We start from the raw sequence: 20,556 nt of genomic DNA, 5'->3' as shown, positions 1-20,556 counted from the left end.
CATAAAAAGTAATATTTTTTCATGGATGACCCTAATAAGATATCTGTCTCACAAAATACGACCAGTGAGACCGTCTCACACAAGTTTTTGCCAAAAAATATATGTATTTTCTATAAAACAATGCTCTGGTAAAAAGGTATATATACTCGTATAATTAATGGTAAGACGGTATTTATACTCGTATAATTAATTGTTTAACATGGATTTTAAATTGGTTCTAGTATTATTCAACATGTAATTTGAGACAATAGGATAATGATCAAATATATAGGTTAATATTTTTTGGCCAAGTAACTTTATCATTTTTGGGTTCAAGTCAACTAATTTTCCAGTTATTGGTGTCGGTACATTATCTTATCATATTTGGCTGTTTTGGTTCATTTTCTTTCGGAGTAGTCAATTTTCGTCGAAAAATATATGAATGTGCGGTGGTTAAGCTGATATGGCTAATTTTCTTTACTCATTTCCTATAAATTTCCGCTAGAAAGACATTTAACATCCAAGCCTAGTCAGCTATTTCTGATGAAAATTGAAAAGTTCGAGATAAAATGGACCAAAATAATGAAATATGAAGAAATAATGTATCAAGACTAAAAAAATAAAAAGACTCTGAAAAATAATGTATCAAAAATGAAAAGTTAGTGGACTGACAGCTAAAAATGAAAAAATTATTAGACCAAAAAAGATATTAACCCTCAAAGATATGACAAAAACTTGTGTGAGACAGTCTCACGGGTCGTATTTTGTGAGACAAATATTTTATTTGGGTCATCCATGAAAAAGTAATACTTTTTCATGGATGATAGTATTACTTTTTATTGTGAATATCGATAGGATTGACCCGTCTCATAGATAAAGATTCGTGAGACCGTCTCACAAGAGACCTACTCTAAAGATATTTCAAGTTATCTTGTTCAATAGAACGGAATAATATATCTATTATTATCATTTGTAAATGCAAAAAACTCATCCATCCATGCCATAATCTCCGCGAGTGTTCATCTTAGAAAACCTATAGTTATACAAGTGGGACAATGTTTTAATTTTGAGTAGGCCATATAAGCATATAATACGAATAATATGACAATATTAAAACTTCGAAAATATTATATATTAAAATCTATATACAACTTTTTTTAAAAAAAAAACTATGTAAAAAAAAGATTAAATATTGAAATTTCTGTAAAAACAAAAAACAAAAAGCTTTATTTAATTGTTTCATGGATTAATTTTATCAGATTAATGTGTATTTTATTCGATTTTATAAAAAAAAATATTATTTTTTTTTATAAAAGTAGATAATATCAAGCTGGTAAACAAGATTCCTTCCAGCTTTCGGTAAACTAAGTTTTCAAGTTTAAGATTGAAAAACTAAGCTAAAATGACCACTGACGTTAAATCACTGTCACTCGGGTATCTTCATTCCTGTACAGTGTCTGTCTTCGCACCATGAATTCTTTATAGCATCTTTAAATCCTTCTCCAAAAAGCTGAAGTTCTTCGTCTTTCTTTGTTCGACGAAAGATACTTCGGAGCAAAAGAAATGTCGGCCTTGAGTTATTGGTGCAGCATTTGTGAGGTCTGATAGTTTTCTCTCTCCAATTCTGGGGGATTTCCTTTTTGGGTCTGTTTGATGGGATTAAAGTTTGATTCTTGAGAAGTTTGTGTACGAGGGTTGGTTGATTTGGCTACTTTTTAGTCTGCTTGTCAGAAGATTTCCCTTTTTCCTCTCTTATTCATTCGGCCGAACAAGGTTTGCGTAATCAGCACCACATGTTTGAACAATTGCTCAAGTGGAAAAGAAGCAAAAACAAAGCAAGAGTGGGTGGTTTTGTGCTTGCATAGATTTTCCCAATTCTTGCAAAAGCTTGTTTTTTGGGCCTTTCTAAGCTTTGAAAGTAGCGTCGAGTAGACTTTTCAAGATTCAAGTGGGATTGGAAATTTGGAAAAAAAGAAAGAAAATTAGTGATTATATAACATATATGAATACTTTGCTATCCGTTTTTTTGTGGTTCGATTTGCCTCTGTACTTGTGTGGTAGTATTGAAAAGGGGAGTTAAAATAGTGTGAATGAAAGTCCGTTTGCTCGGGGTTGAGATTATTCACTTGCAGTGATTCGATTGTAATGAATCTGTATCCTCGTTTCCATCGGTTACTCCTCGATGCAAAAAATGGCGGCTCACCGCCGAGTAGTGGTGATAGAAGCCGCAATGGGGGTGGCAGAGGGGTGAATTTCGATATCAATATGGTGATTATACTTGCAGCCTTGTTGTGTGCGTTGATATGTGCTCTAGGAATAAACTCTATTGTAAGATGTGTGCTGAGGTGTTTTAGTAGGATGAGTTTGGACATAACCGATGAAACACTGCCTGTTTTTGGCAGAAAAGGCCTAAGAAAGGGGACCATCCGCCAGATTCCAGTGGCTGTGTATGGTTCAGGCGACAGGGTAGCATTTACCGACTGTCCCATATGCCTAGGTGATTTCTTGGATGGGGAGAAAATAAGGGTGCTTCCTAAATGTCACCACTGTTTTCATGTTAGATGTGTGGATGTCTGGCTGGCTTCACATTCGTCGTGCCCAACTTGCCGACAATCCGTGGCAGAGGAGCTGGGGGAATTGGGTGGTGTGGTGGAGGTTGAGGTCGCGGGTGGAAGGCAGGTGGGAAATGTATCAGGGCAGGGTGATGTTCCTGTTGCTGAAGAAGTGTAATTTCATTGAAACTTAGGATCCTATGACTTGGACAGATGAAAAAATAATGAAAAATCATGGGCTTAAAATGCACAAGATTCATGTTGTTGGTTAACATTGCGTGATACACTTCTTTCAAGTTTGTATAATTTGGATGAAAATGTTAGAAATCAATAGTCATGTGAATTTGTTTGAGCATTGGTAGTGTTTTTCTTTTTCTTCTCTCTCTCTTTTCTTATGCGTAAATGCACCAATAGGTTCGAACGTGTATGCTAATATGAACTAATCGAATCGATTTAATTTGAAAATTCGGTTGTTAATTTAATCATTTTTTTTTATAAATCTTAAATATATGACAGTAAATTTAGTGTGGTTCTTTTTTAAAAAAAATTTAGAGTGGTTGGTTAAATAAAATAATAATAATTTATTCGATTTGGTCGATAGATTTTACAATGCTACTTAAACTGATCTTTAAAATTGAGAATTATTGAAGAGATCGTGTCCTTAAAAGAGTGTCTACTTCTACCCAAAAAGAGGACTATGTGTACACCTATAATTCTACTTTATTGTGAACCATTATTGATACTTGAAACGATTTTTACTCAGCTTGGATTTGACACTTGAAAGTAATAACTTGATTGTTAAAAGTACTTGAAAATGCATGTTTAGCCAAACTTTATGTGATATGGTTATAATTATGAAGCTTCAAGCACTTTGATAGAACTTACTCAAAATGTAAGTTTTAGGACAACATGGTAAATTTTTAAATCAAACGAGAAAAAAAACAATATAGATTTTATTTTTGTTTCAATTCTTGAAACTAATTAAATTTTATCAAAATTTTCCCCAAAATCTTGTGATAACTTCCAACAGTGCGTTTTGGGTACTTGACTACTTGTTAACTAAAGCTCCATATCAATCATGTAGTATAGAAATCACTAACGGAAGATAGTGGTTTGACTACTTGTTAACTAAAGCTCCGAAATTTTAAAATTTAATATTAATTTATAATTTATGATTTCGATTTCCAATATCCACAACTCATTATTGTGAGATATTTTCAATTTTAATTCATTGTTCAAAAGTGATAGGATCGATTGAGAGATAAATTATTGAGTTATAATAGTTCGGTTCTTGAAATATTGAACACCGATTAGTTAAATCGGGTTTGGTTTTCAATCCAAGCGGATGACACTCAAAATAATACTTAGTAGAAATTGATTAAATATTTTGGTATAACACTTAAAATATGTGTAAAAAAAATTTTTATTGAAGTATTTTATCAAACAATGTTATGCAATATTTTGGATATTTGAATAACACGTAAAATGCTTCAAAAATCCATATTAATAACAATAGCAATAATTAAATGTAATAAATAAATAGACACGATATTTTTTATAGATGTTAGGAGATTAACAACTCATGCGTCACTCATTCTTCTTTTTGTGAAGGATCCACTATAAAACTTTGATTTATACAACTCCTCGTACAAACCTATTTCAACTTAAGACATATATCTTGTCTAATTGAAACTCCTACCACACTCTCGATTTTATGTTACAATATCACAATCCGCATAATGTTTAACGTCTATTATGTAAAGACTATAAATACAATATTTAATGTCTTTGTGTGAAGACTCACTAATCTAAACTTTGAAGCTCAACTTTCATGTATATATGTGAGTAATTGTGTGAGAATTTAATCCATTACAGTGTATGTATCTCTCAAATATATCATCACACTTGAGTTTGCTCTCATTATAGCTAATTTATTCATATAGGTTGTCCATGATTTGGATCCCCTTCCAAACAACTTGTATTTGATCGTCAAGATGTTGTATTTATAGGCTCCAAAAATGATATATATGTTACAAACAAGAATATGACCGTTTGAAAAGTTTTTGTATTGTTTCTGATATTGAAAGAGTTATTTTCGTCTTGCTGGCCACTTTTCATGAGTCTTACTAATTTTGAGGTCCGCTGTAAGTTGAGCTCGTTAACTAGGCTAATCATTCAGTTGTGTTTGTCAGTTAGATTGAACCAACTCATGATGTCTGCTGAGATCAAAGTTGCTGATATCAGCGTGCGCAAAACTCATATTTTCATAATCATTTATCAACATCTTAATCTTCGATTCATACCTCGACTTGTGAAGGTGACAAAATGGTATCAGAAATGGTCACCAGCGTGAACAATGAGAAATGATATCATAAATGGTCACCAGCGTTAAAAATGAGAAATAAGTGCTATATAAGGGAACGTGTTATGTCGTTGGGAGTCACCTTTTCTTGTGGAACAAATATCTATATTACGGGGCCACCTCCTGTTGAGCTTTTAAAAATTAATTTTTTTTAAAAAAAATAATATTTCAAAAGTACAATGGATGGTGGAGTTTTGCAAAATTTTCGCAAAACTCAATAATCAATGGCGGGCGCTGCGAAAAGCTGCAAGATCTTGGACAACCTTTCCGCGATTCCCAGCTTGACTGAATAGTTCATTATAAAGATTGGGCTTTTTCTCAGATTTCGTAAACTATATATTTCCAATTGCTCCAATCAGTTTAGTGGATATAATCAGGGTTCTCTTATATTTTTCTATTGATATTATCAAGAACAGATCGGTCGAATATAGTATCTCACATGTGAGACCGATTTTAGTATTACGATCTATTAGTTTATTGGAGTTTGTTCAAGTTGTGAGTAAGAAGTTAAACATCGATCTATTGAAGTTTACTATAAAAATGTCAACTAAATATTTATTCATAGAGAAATCGTTTTGGAATAAAGTACATGTTAAAATTGTTGACGATGAAGTTTTAGAGTTTTATAATGCAATATAAAAATATGCATATGTTGCATTTGTATGTAGAAACATAGCCAACTAACCATGATTTTAGGAGGAATGAACATGAATCATACATTCCACAAGTCGCCGAAGATGGTTTCAATAACCAACCAGGCACTTCTACTTACGGGGGTTTTCATGAGGTGGAATCATATATTTCACATGTCACTGAAGGATTAAGCAATATACATTTGGAGCATGAAAGTGAATCGTGTGATCGATATATCACATGATGTCAGAAGAAAATCCCACATGTTGGGTAAATACAACATCAATTTGGGCTAAAAATGTTGGAGCATGTTGGGATCCAATTGATGATGCACTTGATACGAAGGATCGTTTTTCAGGTGGTGGCGACAATAATCACGATGCTTTTAGGAGTGATACTGAAACCAAGATGTCATATGATGAGTATGGAGAAGAACAGGATAACGATGAAGATGAGATAAATGATGATAGAAAAGAGAATATATGTGCATTTCCTATGATGGACATCATCACTCGAACCACCTAACGACACGTTACAAAAAAAAGTCTTACCATTTAAGATAAGCTCGTCTGAGATGCTATGTTTCTTTGATAATGTATTAGGGAGGAGATTCCTAATTCTATTAGTGTACCTTATGATTTGCGATCTAGCTATTATAACCTGGAAAAAGAAAGCTATCTGTAAATATGATTTTTAAATATAAGAATAATTTGATTGCATCTATGAAAAATTACTATGTTAGAGTTGTCAGACGAGAGTATAGTGTTGTTGAGAGCACACACATTTTGTGAAAATTACGGTGCAAAAACACCTCATATACGGTTAGGTGTTGATGGGGTCTTCGAGCTTCTTTAAAGTCGATGGCGGATATTGAAAATTAACGAAATATGGTGGGTCATATACATGTATCTCTACTAATGTCGGTACAGATCATCTTAACTTCCAAAATATATATGTTCTCTGTCTAAAATATAATTTGAGAATAATTGTGGAGTGAAATCATATCAGATCAAACAATTGAATGATGAAAAATATTGAACTATGTTTTTTGGGCTTTCAAGTCGTGCATAAATGAGTTCCAACATTATCGCAAAATCAGTAGTGTCGATTGTACACTTCAGTACACACAATATAAGCATAAAATGTTGATCATTGTAAGTCTGGATGTGATAATCAATTATTTGGGTCTTGAAAATTGTTGGTGACTTGAATAGATTATTCACATACAATGAAATAATGACAACATATGTCGCAAGTTTCTGGTAAATGAGCTTCTACCATCACAGTTTAAAGGCAATAAATTCTCTATGACCTATTTACACGCTCATTGTAAATCTGCAGTACTTAATTCCAAGACGATTTCTCTATGAATGAATATTTAGTTAACACTTTGATAGTAAACTTCATTGGATCGGTGTTTAACTTCTTACTCGCAACTTAAACCAATTCCAATAAACTAATATATCGTAATATTCGAACCGATCTCACATGTTAAATACTATATTCTATCAATTCGTTCCCGCTAATAATATCACCACCAAAATATAAGAGAACCTTGATTGTGTCCGTGAAACTGATTAGAGAAATTAGATATATAGAATTGTGTATTTAAATTTTTATAAAGAAAAACAATTTATAAATTGATCGGAGCAATTGGAAATATAGAGTCAATGAAATCTGAGATGAAATGTGAGAAGAATTTTAATATTTATAATAGAATTTTAATATTTATAATGAATTATTCATTTAAGTCGTGAATCACAAAAAACTGAGAATCACATAAAGGGTTGTCCAAGATACTGCAGCTTTTCGCTGCATCCGCTGTCTTTATTGGCAGATGCTACAATATTTTGCAGCGTCCGTCATTGATGGTGGAGTTTTACGGTAATTTTGTAAAACTCAATCATCCATGGTGTTTTTGAAATATTATTTTTTTAAAAAAACACCACCATATCCGATTTCTAGGGATGACACCACCATCCGTAGTATGAATGACAACATGGCGGAGGCGGAGCGAGTTTGTCATCCCCATCTCAGTCTCGAATTTCATTTATACTATCATACCCTTCCCGATCCCCGTTTTTCCCGAACCCACGAGGATCGAATCTTCATCAAATCCCCATCCTCATGTCAAAAGTATTAATGAGGCTGGAGCAGAAATCTCCGACCCCGAACTTATTATTATTCCATTATTATTAATGATAAAAATTAATATTAATTTAATATCAATATTAATATTATTATTATTATTATTGATCGATAGGTTCATAATAGTTTGTATTTTTTGTTGTCATATCTCTCATTGTTACCACTTTCAACGTGCTTAATTGACATATTTTTGTGTAATTTTATTGTATGATGAATTTTTCTGTACATGCGATAAATATAGGCTAAAAAGGGTGATTTTATATCACAATTAAAGTTGTCGATATGATCTTAGTGGAAGACTTGAAAAGAAAAATTTAGAAGTGGTTTTTGGATAATGTGTGGTCACGCCTTGTGACTACTCTTCAGCTGCCTAGGTAAAATCAAAGAATTTTTATATCAAGGAAGAATACTAGATAAAGTTTTTTCCATAAAAAACTCTATATTCTTGGAAGATATTTTCTAAGTATCTTTTAATTTTAGTGATTAGGTTATAATTATTAGATTATTGGGCTTTGATATATTTTGGACCCAAATTTCCCTTTTTTTTTGCCCTACAAAACTCACGTGAATAAGGAGGCGCAAGAAGAGATTTCACAAAAAATACATCGTCTCCGTTTCAGATTTTTTCCGCGGGGTCCCGAATCCGCGGAGAAAATTATTATCTCTAGCTGGTGGATCGTGAGACATGCCACAATAAAGACGTCGTATTTTGAAAAATATGTGATTGTAATATCGTTATACCACATTAGTTAAAAATCAAAGTTTAAAAAGACTTATAATGAGCTACAATAAACTTATATAACAACTTGAATTAATCATTTTCGTAAAACGAAAACGAACACGAAATAGTTAGTATAAAAGCCTATTATATAGTCGTACTTGCGCAGGCCTAGACACATAGCGTGACATTTATAATGGTAAAATGATAAAATCAATCAAAATAAGCATATCATTAACAATTTATTATTATTCGATATCCTACACACACTTTAATAATCACAAACATGACTTATCTTTATCTAATCTTATTAACCAAAGCAAATGCAAGAAGTATAAATGTTTATTGAATAAAAGAAAAAAATTATAATGAATTTGAATACACCTACTAATGGATGTATCTATTGTCATGTTTAATCTTCATAAAGTTTGTCTTATAAGATTTAGTTGTTTTATGAATCTTATAAGATATAGTTATTATTTCTAGTTCATATGGCATTCTAAACAATTTTTCAATTAAAATAATTTTTAGATATATCTCAAAATATTCATTGAAACTCCCTTAACTTAGCAATTAAAACAGTATTTCTAGAGACTCGAATCTCCAAAGCCACATGTTCGTACCACAATTCATTAGTATAAACATATCATAAAAATTAAAATTGTTATGAAACATTCTTATAAGCCAACTTTGTGAAATGGATTTTCGACATAACCTATTAAAAGTATCACTGTATCACTTTTATGCTGAAAAGAGTTATTTTTCATTATAAAAATATTATTATTTGTTAGTTAAGTTATGAATAAATATTATTTAATATATTTTGATTTGAGTTAAAAATATTCGACTCATGAAAAATATTATTTTTCATTACAAAAATATCATTTTTTGTTACTCAGATTACGAATAAATATTATGTAATATATGTTGATTTGAGTGAAAAATATTATACACATAAATATTACTTGTGTCTGAAATATCATTTTTCACTACAAAAATATCATTATTTTAGTTATCTTGTAAAAAAATATTGTATAGTTTATGTTTATTTTAGTGAAAAATATTATTTTTATGTCAAAAATAATATTATATAATATACACGGATTTAGTAAAAAATATAAAATATAATTTTTATATAAAAATTATCGACCTATCTCACGGGTCTATATCTATGAGACCGTTACACAACATTACATAGATATGTTAGTTTTTAAGCCATCAAATGCTTAAAATTTTATACCGAATACTTTACACTCAACCAAACAAACACATCCAATATCTCATGAAGTACTCCTATATTACAAAATTTAACCGCATCAAGTGTTGATTTAAAAACCATTGAAACCCAATAAGTGATAAATACTTACTTTATGCACAAAACTAAAGTAGCAAAGAATTAGTCGCTTCAAACCATCAAGAAACAATCGTACTCATCACAAAATAACAGCAGTAAAAAATCAAGAATCGGTTAAAAGAAATATCTAACAGATTTTCGAATAGAAGCCGGTGAAAACGAATCCGGAAACCAAGCATACACTGAATACAATTCATAAACTTAAACCAAATCATCAAAAAATTTGTTTGATAACAAAAAACAATACTTAATGCAAGAAAGACTGACCGGATTCTTCTTCACCGAGCGGCCATTGTCAATGCCTTGGCTTGACTTCTAGCAAATCAGCAAAGATCTGCGGATTCACCATGGATTTCCGAGGGATGTCTAATAAGCTCCAATATGTTAACCACTTCCGCCATGTCAGGCCTATTTGAAGGCACTTGTGATGTGCAAATCAAGCCCAACTTCAACAATGGAATCGCCTCATCCGATGGAAACTTCCCCTCTAGCCTCCCATCAACACATTCCTCAATGCTTCCTCCTTCCAATGACCCTCGAACCATATCACATAGCACTACAACATCATCCTCCATGTACTCAACTGGTCTTTTTCCTGTGACCATCTCAAGAACCAGCACACCAAACGCATACAGGTCACATTTTTCGGTTATCTTCACATTTTTGCATGAAAATTCGGGTGCCATGTAACCAAGGGCACTTTGGATCTTACTGCTCAAAACATACCGATCTAGCAACGGCAGAAGCCTTGCTAAACCATAGTCTGCAACCTTTGGCTCTCCTGAGCTGTCTATTAGTATATTGGCCGATTTTAAATTGTAGTGGATGACATTTCTTTCATGCAAATGTGACAACCCTTTAGCCACACCGAGAAGAATGTTGAATCTTTCGTTCCAGTTGGGGTACTTGCCAGCAGATGATTCATGCAGATGCTTGTACAGATTCCCACCAGAGACGAATTCATATATAAGAAGTTGTAGTGATGGTGTCCAGTAGTAGCCATCGAGTGCCACAAGATTGCCATGGCGAATCTTCCCAAGTTTTCTAACTTCCTTTTCGAAATCGTCTTGGGACTTGACCAGACTCGATACAGTGAGTTTCTTGATGGCGACGGAGCGCCCATTTTTAAGTGTGGTCTGGTAGACAGCTCCGAATCCGCCTCTACCAAGTTCGCAATCTTTATTGAGCAAAGAATGTGTCCCAATACTAAAATCTGGATCACCAGAAAACATAACGAGCTTCCCAGAATCGCCATCTGTAGACGAAGATTGGCTAAAGTCATCGCCACCTGAAAAAGCAAGAGCTACGGCAGAGCGAGATGCAGAAGCACGTACACGAAGATTAAGTACAGTGATAGCAATTACACCTATCACAATTGCAGCAGCAGCACCAATAGCTATTAGAGCAGATATGCTTAGGATTTTCTTCCTACGAGTAAAACTTTGAGGGATGATGTTAGGTGAGTCATCGGTAGAGTTGGGATTGAGTACAATTGGTTTAGGCATGACCGAATTGCAGCTTCTACCAACTGCAGCCCCACAAAGTCCTGGATTTCCAGACACAGAAGAAGGTGAAATAGTGTTGAAAAACCCACCAGAAGGAAGTTCGCCTTGTAGCTGGTTGTGTGCAACGTTAAATGACTGAAGATGTACTAGATCTACCAGCTGTTTCGGCAGGTTTCCTGTTAACTCATTGTAGGATAGATCGACAATTTGTAGGTAAATAAGATCAGAAAGGGACGCAGGAACCACGCCGGTTATTTCATTATGAGCAAGAGACCTGGCAAATTTGGTCAAAACCGCAAAGAAATTATCAGAAAATTTTTGCAACAAACACTACATGCACATTAGCGCATAGAACCGTTTGTGATCTATCAAAAATTTATCCTAGTCTAATATTTTCAATCCCGGGAGGAACCAAGATGGCAAATGGCAAGAAGATTTATGGTTAGCATGTATAAAGCAAATGATGCAACAAACCTGGAAATAAAATGCTAGAAACAGATATTCAATCAACTTATCAACTTAAATACTCAAAACTTCTAAACTATACATGAGATTATTTATTACAACCACAAAGAATGCTCAAACAGAAAGAACGACAGAGAAACCAAGTGGTTTTACTTCTGAATACGTTCCAAGATTGAGCAGAAAACTTACAAAAAAATTAGGGAAGAGCAATTTCCGATTGTGATAGGAATGCTACCATTCAACTGATTTTCGCTCAAATCCAAACTGCGCAACATCTTCAATCCTCCAATATTTTCAGGAATGCTGCGGCTGAATGAGTTCCGTGCCATATTCAAGAATTGCAAGCTGGCTAAATCCCCAATAGCATATGGAATTTCACCGGATAGATCATTTTGGGAAACATCCAAAATCACCAGATTCTTTCGAGAATTTTCGGTTGACGAAGAAAAAACACTACCAAAGTCTCCACTCAATCTGTTATTAGAAATTAGAAGTTGCTCTAAACCAAGATTGAATACCCAATAAGGAAGATTCCCCGTTAATGAATTACTACTAACATCAAAAGCTAGAAGGTTTACACAGCTGCTCATAGCTTCAGGCAAGCTCCCAGATAGAGCATTCTTGGAAATATTTAGAATCTTCAAAGACTTAAGCTTCCCAATAGAATCCGGTACTCGGCCAGTAAAGTCATTTCCGGAGATATCAAGCACCTCAAGGCTACTCATTTCTCCAATCCATTCAGGTACCTCTTCTGTAAATCCATTGTTGCCTAAAACTAGTTCAGTACACAGTGTAAGCTTCTGCATTGTGCTAGGAAGCGCCCCGGATAGTAAATTTTCGCTTAAATATATAGCCCCCAACAATAAACAGTTCCCAATTCCGTCAGGAACTCCACCAGAAAAATTATTCTTCCTCAAACTAATAACACTCAAATTGCTCAAACTTTCAACGCCTTTTGGAATTTCACCCTCCAACATATTATCGGACAAATCAAGTGTCGTAAGAGCAGGCAACGACCAAAGCCCCTGAGGTGGGAAGCCCGAAAACCTATTACCCGAAAAGTTTACCGAAACAAGTGTTGCGCACGGCCCTAAACTATTGGGAATTTGGTCTGAAAACTGATTGTTAGCCAGTGATATCGATCTCAAAGACCCACATTGGCCAAAGAAATCACTAGAAACTGAACCGGACAAGGCATTCTCACTCAAGTCCAAGATTCTCAGATCAGAAAGCTGCGTTAAACTGAGGCTTAAGCTTCCTGTAAGATTGTTTTTTGCTAGAGAGAGCTTTTGCAGAGACTGCAATTGAAGGAGACCTCTGCCTAATCTTCCTGAAAGCCCAAAGCCATCAAGAAGAAGCTCAGTCACTCTATTGGATCTGGGACTACACGTAACTCCATCCCATTTACAAGGGTATTCGTCATCTTCATTCCAAGAATTCAACCTTCCATTTGGATCTATAACATCAGCCTTGAACACAATCAAGCCCAGAACATCATCATTTAAAGATGGGCTCAAAGATTTCACCAAAAACGGTGATAAACAAAGGAAAAGTAAAACTTGGACTAGGATCTTCATTTCAAAAAATCAACAGAAGGAAGGCCGAAAACTCAACGCATTGTTCGGTGAAACAAACCCAATAAACTATTTGTACTTGTTTCCTTTTCTGAGAAAAGCAGAGACTCATTAACTGCGAAATACTCCCACTTTAATTAGCACCTGAAACGACTCAGGTTTTAAAAAGCTTCCAAACGGTTCAAGAACCAACCTTTCTCGAAACCGTCGTACCCACACACCTAATTCGAGAGATATGACTCTCAACGGCTAGAAACTACGACCTGAAAGAAAAACGTAGATAACCCAGAAAAATGGAAGATAAAAACAGCTTATAATGCCAACCAAACAGCGACAATACTACAAGACAAGCCCCCAAAACCTCCCAAGAAATATAATGAAAAATGTCCCAAGTGGCAACACTACTACAAGAATGAAAACACAGCGTCGGTATAGCGAAAACAACAAACTTGGGGTGGCGCGAGCAAGCGACAAGGTGAAGTTTGGATCTAAAGAGGGAAAGAAATGAGATCAAAGATTGAGAAAAGAGATTCAGCAGAATTTTAGCTTCACCGATGAATACGCCGGGAATAGTGGAGGATAGAATGGCGTTTGCTGTCAACGGAAGTCAGTGAAGCATTTAAATCCATCTCTGTTTTATCTATCAAACATTTAGTTTGACAGCGATTTGGCATACTTTTTTCTTTCTTTTAGAAAAAAAAACAAAAAATTATTAATAGTGGAGCTTTTTGTAAAATGAATTCAACCAAAGTCAGTTGGGAAAATCGAGAAATTTGGAAATTTATTAACCAAAATTTTCATACATGTATATTGGTGTATATATATTTTTTTAACAAAGTTTACCAACAGTAATAAACCTCGCTATATCATCCTAAAGACCTTGACTCGGTCAAGAAGTTAAATCGATCCGAAAGACATTATGTCACATACGGACATCTAGAACATACTCTTACAACATCTATTTTATGTTACCGTCTCACGGATCTTAATCTGTGAGACGGGTCAACCCTACCCATATTCACAATAAAAAATAATATCTTTATCATAAAAAGTAATATTTTTTCATGGATGACCCAAATAAGAGATCCGTCTCACAAATACGACCCGTGAGACCGTTTCACACAAGTTTTTGCCTTTATGTTTTACATGATGATCGATCTTGCGATTTCTAGAAATATCGACTCATATCAACCAAAATCATATTAACTCTCCTATGCCTTCGGAATGTATATTGATATACATACAATACAATAGAAATTGCATTAAAAAAATCATTGTATTTTACTAATCTTCATATCATATTTTTAGAATTCATATAATAAATAAATTTTGTTGTATATATATTATATAAAATAAAAATAAAAATGATATTAATATTTTTAATAATTAAAAAAAATTCATCGTATGGACTAACCAAATAAAATTCATTGTAAAATGTAAATATAAGTTAGTTGCATCTATGAGTTCAATCAGAAAAGTTAGAGATTAAAATTTAAATTTAAAGAAAAACAAAATTACAACAGTATTGAGGGTGAAATAATTGTGTTGTTATGAGAACGATCGAGTCGTAGCGTTTTTGTTGTTGTACAGTTTAAAATATTATATAAATTCTTGAGAAAAATTATTATTTTGTTAATTTAACATATTTGCCCAAGTCGGACCGAGTCACAATATTATTTTAGATTTGTTATTAATTTATCAAATATTAATTTTGTTAAGATTAAATCACCATAAGTTTTTGCAATAACAAAAACACTATCAAATTGTTCCGGGTCTAGTTGTCAACTACTTTATGTAATTACAAGACAATTACAGAACCATGGCTGCTGGACAAAGTCAGACCTCTTGACATTGTATCAGAAGCTCAAGCTGCATAAATTATTAGAAGGTCATATGTTTGTTAACCAGACCGAGTCATTAGTAAAGTACACAAGTCTAATCGCACTACAAGTGGTCTAACTTTAGCAGATCGATATTAAGGATGTTAATTTTTCTCACGGGTTTGGGGCCTCATGGGAAAAACCTAAAACGGTGATGGGGATCCCCGATTTTTTTGGGTTCAAAGAATTTTTAAAATCCTCGAAATAGTTCGACACAAGTATGAGGACGATATCGTCATCCTCGAACTCATCTCGGAAATAATAATATTAATAATATATTATTATTATTATTATTATTTAAAATATTAACAATAATAATACTATTAATATTAATATTATCACTAATAGAAATAGATAATAATAAGTTTTGGTTCGAAGATTCACTCCCGTCCAGCCCGTTAATAATTTAGAAATGAGAACAGGGCGGAGATAATGATTTCATCCCCGTGGTTTCCCCGAACCTGAAAAATCGGGGATTAGAACAGGTATGGGGCCGGGGATGGAGATGAAATGGCACCCCATCCCATTGTCATTCCTGATCGAAATGGATAATCCAACTCAAGTTGTTTAATATTATCAGTTAAAGTATTATTACATAATATCTTATTAGCTCCATATTCACATAAAAGTTTCCTAAAGTGTAAAAAAGTCAATCAACTTTCACAATCTATGAGCCGAACTCTTAAAAAACAAAGAAGTATTTATTATACGTTAAAGTGAACAGAAGTTGACAATGTCATTATGTCGGAGTTAATACAGATGATCATTGAAAATTTTTTCGATCGTTGGAGCTTTTCAAGTAAAAATAAGTAGATTCAGAATACAGATTACAACGATTCAATTAATAAGACTCAAGCTTTCAATCAGCATATATAAAATACTAAGAGCACACTCCTTCTCACTTACATACATATATCAGTTTATATCAGATATTTTAAAGATCATTTTTTGCTACCCTACCAACTCCAACCGTCGAAGATAACCATTGGTTGTTGTATTGATTTCTGATTAACTGATGGTTCTTGAACAACCAAATTAGTATTGAGATATCATTAAGAGTTTCGATTTAGACAACGACAGTCCTAGTTGAAGTAAGTACATACAAAACGTTGTAAAATCAAAGTCTTTTAATGGATTTCTTCCTAAGTGGAATAATGTGTAACATATGAGTATTTATCTCTGAACATTAATAAATTTTGTCTCATTTACTTACACATTTTATCGTGTTTGCTCGTTTATTTCTAACCGTCTTGTTAATTGTTGTTTGTATTGAATTTATATTTTATCACTAAGTTTATTTAGATCATTTTCCGCACTCAAAATCATTTGAAGTGATCCAGTTAAACTTAGTCTTTCAAAAAATAATATTAACAACTATTAAATGCTGAAATCAGCTAAAGTCTTAAAAGAAATCTAAAAAAAATCCATTCGGCTTCCTTTAAACAATTTTTTCATCCTAACAAATTTAGAGAGATTTCACAAAATGTGTATCTTTGATTAAGCACTTACCACTTTTAGCTATGCAAAACTTTAATTTTTTTTTTTATATTGTAGTAGTGTAGGGTCTCATGCTAATCTATGGATGTATATAAGGGGATGCAACTATTTGGATGATAATATGGCATGTTGTTATGCTTTAGATGGTGTAGGTCATCCCACTGACGAGCGCGCAAAAGAGTTGTGAGTGCGACGTGGAACATTTCAACGTGTGTATTAAATAAATATAGAGTTCACATTTTTTTAATCACAAAAACTCTTGTAAGACGGTCTCACAGATCAATTTTGTGAGTCAAATATCTTATTTGGTTCATCTATGAAAAATATTACTTTTTATACTAAGGCTCCGTTTGGTATGTGTGATGTGATAAATAAATGATTAGTAATTAGATGGATTATAAAATGAAATATATGGATAAATAATGTGGTGGGATAAAATATATGATGTTTGATATAATTTTAACATTATAGATTAATTTTATGTATTAGCATGAAATGACTAAAGTATCCCCACTATATACATTATAATTACCTAACCTAAATATAATAAATAAATAATAATAGTAATAAGAAATAAATAAGTAGGTGATTTTAAAGAAACATTAAAAATTCATTTTTTATTAATTTGTAAACTTTATTTTTTATTATATATTTATTATTCTCATTAATTATAATGATATTATTAATTTAATCAATAATTTAATTCCTATAATTTCTTTCTATTTTATAATTAATATAATTGTATATATTATTATTAATTTAACTCTTACTAACCATTATTTTTATTAATCAATAATTTAATTCATATAATTTCTTTCTATTAATTAAGAAATAAGGAGAGAAAAATGTAATTTGTTGAGTTTTGATAGGCTATCCCACTTTATTTGTTAGATTAATAATCCGATAGTTATCCACAAAATTGGGTCTTAAACCGGGTCAAAATGATTATTAAAACATATTAAATTATTAACCAAACATTGGATAAGTGTTTGACTATTAATCTATCATTGTTTATTCAACTCAACCAAACACACTCTAAGAGTATTATTTTTTATTTTGAATATCGGTAGGGTTGAACCGTCTCACATATAAAAATTCGTGATATCGTCTTACACAAGACCTATTATTTTTTAATAGAGTAAAAAATCTTAACTTTGTCCGATAACTTTATTTTGTAAGGAAGGATTTGATATATTTAATTTTAATAGATAGGAAACAGTTCTGAAAACATTTAATACACATTCGTTCTGTAAGACTTAAAAAATTATAATTATATGAGAAATTTATTTTTGAATTTAAAAACTAAAATGGTGTAATGTTTTATTTATTGCAAATTTTAGCTTTTGTGTGTTATTTTAGAAAAATAATACGATGTTAAATTTCCTTCTTCTTTTTTTCAAGAAGAAGAAGTTTCTATATATGTATTTAGGAAAATAACAAAGTTTAATATTTGGGGAAAACAAAGGTTGTTTCAGACATAATTCATTTGATTATCCATTATTAATTGAAAAATTAGATGATGTCTTAGGGTACTATTTTAAGGATGCATTTAAGTGTGAATATTTATCAATATATATAGGGTCCATTGGTTTTTTTCATTGGACCACATATGTTTTTTTTAGAGTATGTCTCTTGTGAGATGATATCACATATCTTTATCCGTGAGACGTGTTAACTCTGCTCATATTTATAATAAAAAATAATAATTTTAGCATAAAAAATAATATTTTTTTTGGATGACCTAAATAGGATATCGTCTAACAAAATTGACTCGTAAGACCTCACATGAGTTTTTGTGATATTCATAAATATCAACTTTTAGATGCATACTTGGGGTAGTACCCTAAGTGTGTTTTGAAACGTGAAATTCAAGTAAATTCGGCGAGATTTGAAATTGAAAATATCAGTTTAGTCTTGGAAAAGATGAAATTGCAAAATGAAATTGATATTTGGTAGAATTTGATGAGATTTCATAGAATTTTATGGGATTTGAATCATAAAAGAAAAAAAAATTATTTTTACTAATAATTTTTTATAACTTGCTCACAAATTTTAAATATTCTTCCCAAATTTTATAAAGTAACATTTATCCAAATATATATTATCGATTTATACACATTTATATTGTGTATATTTTCGAGAAAATTATTTCAAAATCTATTTAAAATATTTTATATTAAAAAATTCTATAAATAAGATATTTTTATTAAAAAAAATTGTTGCTTTAATATTAAAAATATAATTTATCAAAATTTTATAAATTTATTTTTTAACTTTCTGTTGATAAAATTTATAATTTTTGAATTTATTAAAAAAAACTATTTGATTAAAAACATTTTTCACATGTTCCAAAATAAACTTTTTCCTTGATTAAAAATTATATGAGTATTTATAAAAAAAAATATTGATAAACAAATCATTTTAAAAAATAAACAATACAAAAAACCAAACTGATTTTTTCAGTTCGATTGATTATGAAACCAATTCAGATCATAACTGATTAAAAACTGATCCAAACCACGCGGTTTAGTTTAGTTTAGTTTAACAGTTTGGTCCGGTATAGCTCAATTTATAAACACCGTAACATTTCTCCAAGAAAAGTCGTGGACCCAGAAAAATGCTTAGGGCTAATTTCACTTTGCTCCTCTGAAGTACGATCAATTATATTTTAAATCCTTCAAAAGTATGCATAACATTCACTTAATCTCTTGTATTATCAATTGTAGCATTTTGTCATTTAATATATCGATTTTTGAGATGCAATAATTGTCATGTCTGATAGAGTAAACGAACTATGATACTTGGGCTGCTGTACGACTTAAAATATTTGAGTTACACATTTATAATCAGATATATTTTTGGGTAAAACGGCAAGCGCTCGATTGGTATCATAGTGATGTCATGAGTTCAAGTCTTCCAATAAATATATTTCTATATTTCTTGGAGGGATTTTGGGTGAAACGTGCATGAGTTAGAGTAGTACTGAGATATGTGATCTTCTGGAAGTTCTCGTGAGTCAATTTGCTGACATTGCATTGTTAGATCTGTTGGCTAGGTGGGCCGTAAAAGAGTGATACAAGATCTTTACCTACAAACATGGCCGATAGTAGGGAAGGGTATGACCGATCTCTAAGGTATATAAGACAGTACCAGAAGTTAGACACGTACTTTCCTGGACTCATAAACATAACATATCTACCAATCAGCACATAAGTAGGTGAATTTCGTGCTGCCATAAGTATAAGGAAATAAAATTACGCATTGGCTAACATATATAACTTTTGGTTTAACAGTAAGCATCTGATACTACAATTGATATTAAAGTCAAGATCATGTGTCTAATTCTCATTGACTGCAAGAAATGCAATTATTGAGAGGGGGTTTGTTGAGGTGCAATAATTGTCCTTGCTGATAGAATAATCGATGATGCTTGCGCTGTTGTACGATTTAAAATATTTGACTGTTACTATCGACTATAAATTTTGGTAAAACGACAAACGATCGGTTCTACAGAGATATAAACAAACATGATCAAACCAAATACCGAGGAAAATTCATGGCTCGAATTTGAGCTCGACTCTCGAATAGTTAAATATTTCTGTCTTTATTTAGAGATCTAATATTCGATCATATTTGCAAATTAATCGAATTATTATTTGAAAAGATTATCAAAATGTTCAAAATATATTTATGTAATATAGAGTTTAATTGTATTAATAAAATATTAGAATTCACAAGCGGTCATGAAACATGGACCATAATAATTTAGGCTCGATTGACTTGAAAATAATTTGAACATATACAAGTTCTAACAAAATTAAATACTTTTTTTTAACACGAATAAAATAATTTTCAAAACATCTCAAAATGTTCATGAGGTGACGCTCCT

General features: G+C 32.0%; 2 protein-coding genes across 2 annotated transcripts; one reads left to right on the top strand and one right to left on the bottom strand.

Annotated features, from left to right (window-relative positions):
- The first annotated feature begins 1,340 nt into the window (after positions 1–1,340).
- Positions 1,341–2,996, top strand: LOC140983569 (RING-H2 finger protein ATL74-like). Its single transcript, XM_073450661.1, has 2 exons — positions 1,341–2,791; positions 2,829–2,996. Exon 1 carries the CDS (start codon positions 2,125–2,127, stop codon positions 2,707–2,709), a length of 585 nt encoding a protein of 194 aa, XP_073306762.1. The 5' UTR covers positions 1,341–2,124; the 3' UTR covers positions 2,710–2,791; positions 2,829–2,996.
- Positions 2,997–9,860: 6,864 nt separating this feature from the next.
- On the bottom strand, positions 9,861–13,940 carry LOC140982568 (uncharacterized). Its single transcript, XM_073449128.1, has 2 exons — positions 11,906–13,940; positions 9,861–11,525 (listed from the first exon to the last, which is right to left on the bottom strand). Exons 1-2 carry the CDS (start codon positions 13,291–13,293, stop codon positions 10,070–10,072), a joined length of 2,844 nt encoding a protein of 947 aa, XP_073305229.1. The 5' UTR covers positions 13,294–13,940; the 3' UTR covers positions 9,861–10,069.
- Between the last annotated feature and the right edge of the window lie 6,616 nt (positions 13,941–20,556).

Source organism: Primulina huaijiensis, chromosome 8, assembly GCF_012295235.1.
Source record: "Primulina huaijiensis isolate GDHJ02 chromosome 8, ASM1229523v2, whole genome shotgun sequence".
Lineage (NCBI taxonomy): Eukaryota > Viridiplantae > Streptophyta > Magnoliopsida > Lamiales > Gesneriaceae > Primulina > Primulina huaijiensis.
The sequence above is the reverse complement of the archived record's forward strand: the minus strand, read 5'-3'. Positions and strand labels throughout refer to the sequence as shown.

Coding starts and splice junctions, on each gene's coding strand:
- LOC140982568 (XM_073449128.1), bottom strand. CDS start 13,293: ATGAAGATCCTAGTCCAAGTTTTACTTTTCCTTTGTTTATCACCGTTT. Junction 11,526..11,905: donor TGCTCTTCCCTAATTTTTTT/GTAAGTTTTCTG, acceptor CAAATTTGCCAG/GTCTCTTGCTCATAATGAAA.
- LOC140983569 (XM_073450661.1), top strand. CDS start 2,125: ATGAATCTGTATCCTCGTTTCCATCGGTTACTCCTCGATGCAAAAAAT.